Source organism: Cyprinus carpio, chromosome B14 (assembly GCF_018340385.1).
Source record: "Cyprinus carpio isolate SPL01 chromosome B14, ASM1834038v1, whole genome shotgun sequence".
NCBI classification, from domain to species: domain Eukaryota; kingdom Metazoa; phylum Chordata; class Actinopteri; order Cypriniformes; family Cyprinidae; genus Cyprinus; species Cyprinus carpio.
This window is the reverse complement of record NC_056610.1, coordinates 14,381,243-14,391,123: the sequence shown is the minus strand read 5'-3', so window position 1 is coordinate 14,391,123 and position 9,881 is coordinate 14,381,243. Positions and strand designations below refer to the sequence as shown.

Genomic DNA, 9,881 nt, shown 5'->3' with positions numbered 1-9,881 from the left:
GTTTTAATTTTTCTTTATTATGCAAGTGTGGTCCATACTCATACAGCAACAGCAACAACACACTGAGAAGAAAATACTTTGAAGATACAGCATCCATACATGAAATCTGAACCAGGTATCAAACACATTCACACTTACACAAACTAAGGCCACTTCTCTGAATAGAAGACTGTACGTTTCACATACGACAGTGGCACACCTTTTGTTGTCAAGAAGAAAGTCACAAACATACACTCATCATCTAGGCTGTATTCTCATGTATAGACTGACTAAACATTAAACATGTAAGTTAATCCTTTGGCTAATTTAGAGATACCGTACTATGTGTATTTCCAATGAGACTGGATGATTGGAAATGCCACATCTCTCATTTTCCATCTGTGTTCTATATGACCTCTCTCTCCTCTGCTGCACAGTATATTGGTAAACACTGCTCTCCTCCACTCTTTATCTTTTTGTTTTTCTATTTTTTCTCTGTTCCCCCTTTACTGGGCCGCTGAGGCCTCGGTTTCCCCCCCAGTAGTCACCAGCTGTATGAGGCTGCCTGAGGCTGGCCGGCCTGACCCAGTGGCCCAGCTGTAGAAGGTTCTGGAGAGACAGAAAGAGAGAGGGGGATTGAGAGACAGGTGTAAAATGATGGTGGCGGAGAAAGAGCTAGATAATGAGAACAGAGATGGGAGGAGGGAGATGGAGGGTGGAAAATAAGAACCGAATGACAAGCCTTGTCTACTCTGGAACATTCGGGAGAAACTGTAGATGTTTTAGCCCATTGTAGCAACTGAAGTGAGAATACACATTAATTACCTCAAACACAAAGACTATTTATACTCCTCTTTCACTCATGTGCTTCTCTAATCCAGCCGGGGTTGCTGCGGCTCCTCTGGGATTATGGAGTTGCATCAAATCCTCATCCTAATCTGTGCTGACTGGCAGAAGAGATTTGGCCAGACTGGCCAAATCTGAGCGAAGCATAGAAATGCACTAAAAAAGTAAACCTCAAAACAGGTAGAATCATTTTTTACATTTTTTTGAGAGGCATCTGTGTTAATATCAATTCCACTGAATATAAATGCATGCACTTCTCTAAGAGGTCTGTTCTTGGGTTGATGCGTGACATTATTCAGTTAAATGCGGATGTAATTCAATCATTCATGTTTGCCTCTAAGAGGCTTTTACAATTGCCTGTGGCTTTTTTGGTTAATATTACTGAATCAAATCAAATGTATCATTTGAGGACGGTTTTTAAGACCTGATTTTTCCATTGACATTCCATCTGACATTTCTATTATCCAAAAGTCAGATTTTCTGTTGAACACAAATCTGGGATAGCGATAATTCTAACATAAGACCTACGTGAAATAATTAATAACAATGGATTTTGGATTAATGTGTATATTATAATATTCAGATCATCACCGAATAGCATCCTGCAGACATCAGGTCACTTTTGAAAGAACATTACTGCCCTCTTCAGGTGAGAAATTGCAACTTTCTGATTTATCCAATTATTTTCCTTTTAATAGGTCAAATCTAGGTTTATGATATTATCAGCATGTATAATGAAATATGATGCTCAGTGGACATGAGAAACATGCACTCACTCTGCGATGTATTCCAGTGGTGTCCAGCTCCCAATATCTGCGTCAGGCATGAATTTCCTGTTCATTGGTGTATCCAAGGTAACCCTGGAGGATGATGTCATAACGTTGTTATCTCGGTGGAAGATGAGACTGTGGAACAGAGCCTGCGGCAATAGCTTAGACTAGCATAGTCTTTTGAAAAAACTCACACCCCACATGTTCAGTTAATGCAAACAGACAGCAGTTAAATGTGTATCAAACAGGACACTAAAAGTACAAATGATTGCAGATGCTCGCACACCAAAGAAGGCAATTCTTTTAATGTTACATATGTACATCACAGATAAATGAATACAAAAATACAGGCCTCAAAACTGACCCTATTTCCTTTCTCTTTATGCACATTTCTGGTGTTACTGAGTGTTATTGAGAACATTTTGATACACATTAATTCAAAGAAATGTAATAAATTGTTCTGGATCTTAATTTTTAAACTTTTTTTTACTGGTTAAATCTCCTGTTTCTTTGTGAAATGTGTCACGTTATGGAAGTGAAATGAGTTGCAAATGTCTTTTTGAGTAGACTTTTGTTTACCAATAATGTTGGTAAATAATTACACTACTGTTCAAATGTTTGGGGTAGCATCTTTTAAAAAGAAATTAATACTTTTATTGCACAATGATGCATTAAATTGAACAACAGTAACAGTAAAGTCATTTATAATAACTAAAAAATTATTTTTCAAATAAACACAGTGTTTTGAACTTCCCTGAAAAAAATGCATCAAGGTTTCTACAAAAATATTGTGTATTTTGAACTTTGAAAATAATACAAAATGTTTCTTGAGCACCAAATCTGTATGTTTGATTGATTTATGTAGGATATTTTTATTGTGAAGAATGGATTTGTGGTTGCTGAAATTTCAGCTTTGACATCACAGGAACAAATTACTTTTTAAAATATATTAAAATAGAAAACATTATTTTTCACTAAAAATATATATATTTCACAATATTATTTTTACTGTATTTCTGATTAAATAAATTAAGGCTCGGTGAGCATAAGAGACTTTTTTCAAACATATAAAAAAAATCATACTGATCTCAAACTTTCAAACGCTAGTGTAACATCTGAGTTAAAAGTACTCAATACTTTCACTTTTATTCTGGAAGAACGTATAACTAAAACAGACAGATTAGTGTATATAGACATTTATGATATATTGAAATATTATGTTTTTGAGTATTTTGAACTGTTAAAGGTATAGATGGAAGGCCACTGTTCTCGCCAGCCAGACTCTTGCAGAGCTGATGGACTGCAGCCTTGGCCATGCCATACCCAACCATACCTGCAACCAGAGAGAAACATAAAGAAGTGAATGGAGCACAGAGCCCTCTTCACACGTTGAGTGCTGCAGCTCTCGCTCAATAAAGCAGACTATGGGACACAATGCATGCGCACACAGCACTTGAGAGCATGCCAACTACACAGTCTGCCTAACAATGTCTCACAGGCAACAGCTGTTGCTTTGAGGTTTGGTCAATAATCATTTGGTTGGATGCCTCAAGCAGAGAATAAAATGGATTTTGAAATACAAAATAAGCTAATTGAATTTGATTCCTCCTACACAGTCAGACTATTTTTTCTTACCAGTGAATGCAGAAATACCAGTGTATTTAAAGGGCTCACATCATGAGGAATTATATTTGATTTTCCAATGTACTTTGACACTTAAACTCAAACTTTATACAGGGCGCCTACACAGAAATCTTTGAGGAACAGCAACAAAAAATTGTTTAATTGTAAGGCTCAGTGAGAGGGTGTTTTCTTTTAACTATTAGTAACTTATTTCCTCACTCTCTATACCAGTGGTATTTTAAGTTTTGATGTTAAATAATTTATTTTATTTTACTTATCATTATAGCTATTTTCGAAACATTCTAGAGGGTGGATGGGGGGAAGAAAATTGTAAAATGAAAACTCTTTTTATATTATACTTTTTGTATAATGTTTTCTATTCTTTCTGCAATAAAAGAACAACAGTTAAAAATATTTATGTATTATATATATATATATATATATATTATATATATATATATATATATATATATATATTATATATATATATATATATCTATATATTAGTGAATGAATGACTAAATGATATAATCCCTTAAAAAATTCTAAAAAAAAAAAAAAAAAAATAATAGTTTAAATTCATGATGGGGTGTTATTGGGAATACTCTGGATATTTTAAAAGTAATGTTTGTTTAAAATGTGCTTGTCTTTCCAGCTCCCCCTCTCTAGATGTTTGTTGGCTTGGCATCTGGAATAAATAACCAGCATGTTTGATGTAATAAGGGGAGTAAATGCTACTTTTTTCAAGATCTTTTTTTTCAGCCTCAAACCCAAAATGCATGATAGCTGTTCCAAAAAACACCCTTTAAACCCACAGAGCCGAGCCAATAAGAAAGAGAGGTGGAGAAGCTCCATATTTTTTACTTTTCAACATTCTTTAAAACATGAGAATCCAGTGTTTTTTGATAGTTTTGATAACTTTGTGGGCCACAATTTTAATCACATGCTCCACCCCTTAGGATTTGGCTTAAACTCTCTTTGGTATGTCTGATTTCCAGACTGAACTTCAGGTTTGAGGTCAGTCAAACCCAGCATACCAGGACTTTGCAACTACATGTATCTCGGCTTAGCGCAGATTTATGCTTTATAATATACTGTGTATTCATATAATATATATTTATTTTATTAAATGCATAATTAAAACTTAGAATATAACAAAAAAGAAATTCACCTAAAAAGCATTTAAAATGCAACTTTACATATTCTGAGCGTTTGGGTGGGAATTATTAATTTATTATTATTATTTTTAATTTCCTATTTTTATTCAGATTGAGTTTTACTTCTACGATGTTGATTCTTTTCGTTCTTTATTGTATGTAATTGTAGTTTTCGTTTTTGCTTTGTAATTAAAGATTTTTTTTTTTGACAAAATTCCAAATGAAAATATATATAAACAGGAAATGCAACATTACTTAGTTACTCAGTTAGCTATTTAACCATTACTATCATAACAGCTGACACTTCGCCGTCATCAGAGTACTAGTTTTCAGCTTGTGGTGTGACTAGCACATGATACTGATCATGTACGGTTGTAAGAGCTGACAGCCCTATCAGAAATGTTCACCAGAGCTTGCTCCTGTCTCTTTGAACAAGATACATCAAACACTCCAACTAGAGGTTCCCTTCATTTAATATCAAAGCAGTGTATCTCGCTGCAGGGCATTTCCTGTCTAAATCAGTTCTGTGTGGGTAAGGAATACAAACTCCTAGACACAGTCCACATGTGTTCCCGTCTCCAAAAAACCTGCTGACTCATTCCCCCTCCCTGGCCCCTCAGCCAATGAGAGCAGTCTGCTGATGCTGTAGGTTTTGAATTGGCTGGAGGCGACCTCTGTTGTGTGCTTTATTGAGTTTTGTCACTAAAGACATAATGGCATGAGTTGAACATTTCACATCTGGGGCTATGAAAAGATTTGGGATGTTTGGCAATACATGAAACTAATCAAGTACAATGGAAGTGACAGCCAATTCAAAAGTATATACACTTTCAATAGTAGTGGAAAAAGCCTTGTTGTTATAAATGAACACTATTACTGACTTCACCCACCTAAGGGAAAAACTCATGAAGACTGAAGTGTTTTCCTTCATAATATTAGTTAGCCTCTCTGGGGGTATAAAATGCACCTTTACACAATAAACATCAAGAGTCCTCAGGTAAACCTGTGCTGAAAATACATTTACAACATGTTTTCCAGAAGACAACACATCTCAGGAGTATAGAGATGGATGCTTCTACTGTACCTGGAGTGCCTTCTAGTGAGGCCTTTGCACCAGAGAGGGTCAGCAGGCCTCCTGGCTTCAGATGGAGCGATGCAAGATGACTGGAAATGGTGGAGGTCCAGACACTCTGTTTCCACATCATATCAGAGTTCTTATACAAGTCTAAAATGAGTAAGAGAGAAGAAAAGTGTATATTATTCCAGTAAAACCAACAATATTAACTAACTGAAATCTACTATAAAAAATAACCTAGGAGAAAAAATGCCTCTGTATGTAGTAGACATGAAGGTCTCACTAAATGGATTATCATTTATCCTTATTAGCTTCCCTTGAGTAAAACCAAATGTCAAATAAGAAGGCAATCAAAAAAATGCCCACCCTCTTATATTCATAAAATTTTACAAATCTAAAAATTACATTTTTACAATATTTTTTATTTATTTATTTTTTTAGATAAATTGATAATGTTTTCAGCTACCAATAATAAGAGTGTTTTACAACATATTTTACCATGTTCCACAGAAAATGCAACAAATAAATTAAAATAAATAAATACAAAAAACAGTTTGTCTAAAAATAATTTTATAATAAATAATTATAAAAAATAAATAAATAATGCATTTAAAATTACAAAAAGAAAATCTGCAAATTCTGTCTGGGGTGACAAGTAGGTGCACAGACCTTTTGAGCTACAGTTTCCTCCGGCCCATCCTCCTGCCACACAAACAATGGCGTCGACCTTGTGTTCCCCCAGCAATGTGGCTACATCTGATGTCACCTGCATCAAATCACTTTATTGATGAGACAATACTCTACTAGGCTGTTTCAATAGTAATTATTTACTGAAAACAAAAATGCAAACTTAATCATGCAAAATAGACTCTACACATGACAAGGCCAATTTTGACCCTCAGTTCACTCAATTTTGAAAGGGGATGATCAGAAACCCTTTGGGTTATGATCCAGAGTTAAATAATGAGGTGACAGAATGCAGCAGTAAGTTGTTTTGAAACTGACAACCAATCATAATCGGTCTCAGTAAATACCTCATGAAATATTTACTGTATGTGCTCAGTATAGTAAAAGAAACATTCATGCTATGACCAATGAATACAAAAGCAGCACATTGACAGCAAGTGTGTTGGAAGGTTTATAATGACCCAGGGTTAACAATTTCAAGTGTGAAAGCGTAATAGTGTTACAAGAGCACAAAACGAGAGACACAATGCTGTGGCATAAGGAGGACAGCTTCAATGGGTGCCATATTACTGAGACTATTATTAACAGCATCTAAAGTCAATGGCAGACACAATAAGGCCAATAATGAGAAAAGATTGCTTGTCCAGAACACTGGGGATGTGACGGCAAGACAGGAAATTACTTTGGTAGTGTAAATGGAAAGTTAATGGCAGCAAGACAGGCAATTAAAAAAAAAAAAAAAAAAAAAAAAAAAAAAAATCAGGCAATTTAATAAGCCCTATGCGCTGACAGACACACGGGCGAGTTGACGTCAGGACTTTGGCTCCACCCACCTGAGCGGCTTGATCGGTGAACGACTCGCAGAGCTTCACCAGGACGTTTGCGTTCGCTTCTTCGTTCGCTACGATGTCAATGCTGGCAACCCACTTTAACATTAAAGAAACAAGTTTTAGCTGCAAGTTATAAATACATGCTATTGAAATAAACATACAAGTGCAATAATGCGAAAACCATGTCCAGTCGCATCAACAGGTGTCAGTTTCCACACAAGCGCCAGCTCACGGTGACTCCTCGGCTTCTATAAAATCATAATAAAGGCGCGTTTCTACTCACCCAGCCTTTTGACTTAAAATAATGCACACATGCTGAGCCGAGAGCTCCTTTTCCTCCGTAAACAAGGACACGGTTCGCAGCTGCCATGGCTTTTCTTCGCTGTGAGACGCTTCAGCAAAGATGACGAGTATCCTCTCAGCGCACAGGGAGAGAGAGAGAGGGATACACACGCGCTTGTGTAGCAGTCAATGATTGGTTCAATCCGGCATTCCGCCCTAAACTCTAGAAAATGAAAGGCATCTTGAGAGAAGATGAAGCTTAACGAGGCCTCAACAATTATAACGAAAAGTAAAGTTTAAAAAAAGCTTTTGCTGATTAACATCACCTCGCAGTAGAAAACCCTAGCAGCCTTACTTCCATACTATTGGTTTACGTGTATATTTTTTTATTGATGTGTTTTTTTTTTTTATTTATTGGTTGTACAAATAAACAAACAAACAAAACAAACAAACCATCAAAATTCTAGATGGATACCTTTTTTTTTTGTCTTAGCTTTTGAACACTGCATCATTACCCAGAAGAACAAATTAACTTTCCTCATCCTGACACCTGAAAAATAGCCTACAAAATAGCCTAAATAGCCTTGCTCTATTAATTTATTACAAAAATTAAAACTAATAATATAAAAATCCCTGTAGGACAACCAGTCCCATCCTGGCATCCTATAAAAGCTTAATGTAAATTTTGAACTTTTAACAGGCTACATAATAGTTTAATTTTTCTAATTATTATAGATTGTATTTTAAGTGTTCCTGTAGCGCAAAAGGTTGTGGGTTCGATTCCCAGGAAACACGTTATGTTAAAAAAAAAAAAAATGTTAGCCTGAATGCACTGTAAAAGCGTCTGCTAAATGCATGAATGTAATCACTAAAGTATCTACAAACCGAAACCAACATTATTGCCCTTTAAGCATGTAGATAATAAAGTACAAAGTTCTCTCATCTCCTTTGCCAAGTCATGGTGATGTAACTTCAGCAAGCCTTTCTGTAGGCTACAAGAGCAAAATCACAATTGGTGAGAAAAGAAAAAAGTCGACAGGGACGTTTTTTTTTTTTTTTACCCAATTACACACTGTAAGTCACCCTATTGCAACACAAGTTATTTCACACTTTTTTTTTAGCATTCAGTTAGTTCCAGCTACTTTTATAATAAATAAAAGAGTGAAATTGATGGGGTTTCCAAAGTACCTGAAGAACAAAGAACAAGACATGGCAACCGTAAGCTAAAGATGCTGATAAAGAAAAATATGTTCATAATGGTAACAAGTCAGTGGTGGTAAGAAATGCAATTGTGCCAGATTACTTGATAAATTTAATCTGTAGTTATTTTCTAATCTAATTCACATTCACACAAATCCAGTAATGTTAAGCTTCATGCACTCTGATTACTTGATTACTTCCTTGCATTTAATACAAAGCTGATACTTTTTTCCTGGTTAAAGCTGAATATATCTATTTTTACCACAAGAGAGCAGCATGCTCCTGTGAAGAACCAGAGATGGTGTGAAAGTACTTCCCATGTGCTTCTGAGCAGGGGCGTCGCAAGCAGGAGAAATGTGGGACCGAGAATGGGTATCAAGAGACAATTTCTATCGATTTGTTGCATAGTATGTAGTGCCGTTTTATCTAATATGCATACTATAAGCACTATACATTACGCATTGCAGCCTTATGTTATGTGTCAAAGATCACAAGTCTAATTGTATATGCTTTTAAAGATAGATGTTATCTATGCATCTTCAAGAGAGAACATCAGCAGCATATTACCACGGATGGCTTTTGGGTTTCATATTCAAATGCTGGTGTCTCAACAGGCAGCGGAGCAGAGTTATTAACCCCAAAGGGAAGCCTCTCTGTTTGAACCTTTTCTCTCTACATTCAATATTCACCAAAGAGTTTCTTCAGGCTCTGCAGGTCCCCGGAGTGAGTGATGAATGCATTAGGAGAATACATCATGTTTTTGAGAATGACAAAAACAACAACAACAGTAGTGCTGGAAACACTGAATCTCACTGCAACAGCTATAATGGTTCATGCTTTGCAAAAAAAAAAAAGATTTTTAATGATATCTGGAATACATGAAATGTAAATGAGATAAAGAAGAGTTATAATTAAATTGTCAGGATATATAATTAAAAGCAATTAGAAACATACAGGATATCCACTTAAGCCTGCTATGAAGTCAAAAAATGGCTGAAAACAGCTAGAAATAAATTTCTAAATGAAATTATTATTATTGTGTGTGGCCGCAGTAGTGATTTCTATTGCAGCAGAAGATCATCTAAGCTCATGGCCTGAATTTCTATGAGCGAAATGTTAAGAAGTAAAGCCATGGGATTGGATTTGCTTGTCTTTGTCATATCTGTGGCATTAACAGGCTCATTGCTTGCCGTCATGGTTGATAATAAGATGTCATGGCTGACAGTCATGCCACTGTGGGCCTCACGATTATGAAATTTGATGAATTCAATCTAGCCAGGACGCCCACTGAAAATCTACATTTTCTAATCAAAGGCTGTGTAGATTTTGACAAATATTCTACCCATCAAATCTTATATGTTTTGTTTATATAATAATATATATACAGTGCATTCAGATAATATTCAGACCCTTTTATCTTTTCAATGTTTCT

General features: G+C 35.5%; 1 protein-coding gene across 1 annotated transcript; it reads right to left on the bottom strand.

Annotated features, from left to right (window-relative positions):
• Positions 1-395: 395 nt before the first annotated feature.
• LOC109102481 (dihydropteridine reductase-like) lies at positions 396-7,526 on the bottom strand. The gene is made up of 8 exons (XM_042738190.1): positions 7,251-7,526; positions 6,971-7,063; positions 6,120-6,216; positions 5,460-5,600; positions 2,834-2,928; positions 1,749-1,762; positions 1,602-1,685; positions 396-588 (listed from the first exon to the last, which is right to left on the bottom strand). The coding sequence occupies exons 1-8, from the start codon at positions 7,335-7,337 to the stop codon at positions 486-488; spliced, it is 714 nt and encodes a 237-aa protein (XP_042594124.1). The 5' UTR covers positions 7,338-7,526; the 3' UTR covers positions 396-485.
• Positions 7,527-9,881: the final 2,355 nt, after the last annotated feature.

Coding starts and splice junctions, on each gene's coding strand:
- LOC109102481 (XM_042738190.1), bottom strand. CDS start 7,337: ATGGCAGCTGCGAACCGTGTCCTTGTTTACGGAGGAAAAGGAGCTCTC. Junction 6,217..6,970: donor TCACCGATCAAGCCGCTCAG/GTGGGTGGAGCC, acceptor GATTTGATGCAG/GTGACATCAGATGTAGCCAC. Junction 589..1,601: donor CCACTGGAATACATCGCAGA/GTGAGTGCATGT, acceptor CTGTCTCTCCAG/AACCTTCTACAGCTGGGCCA.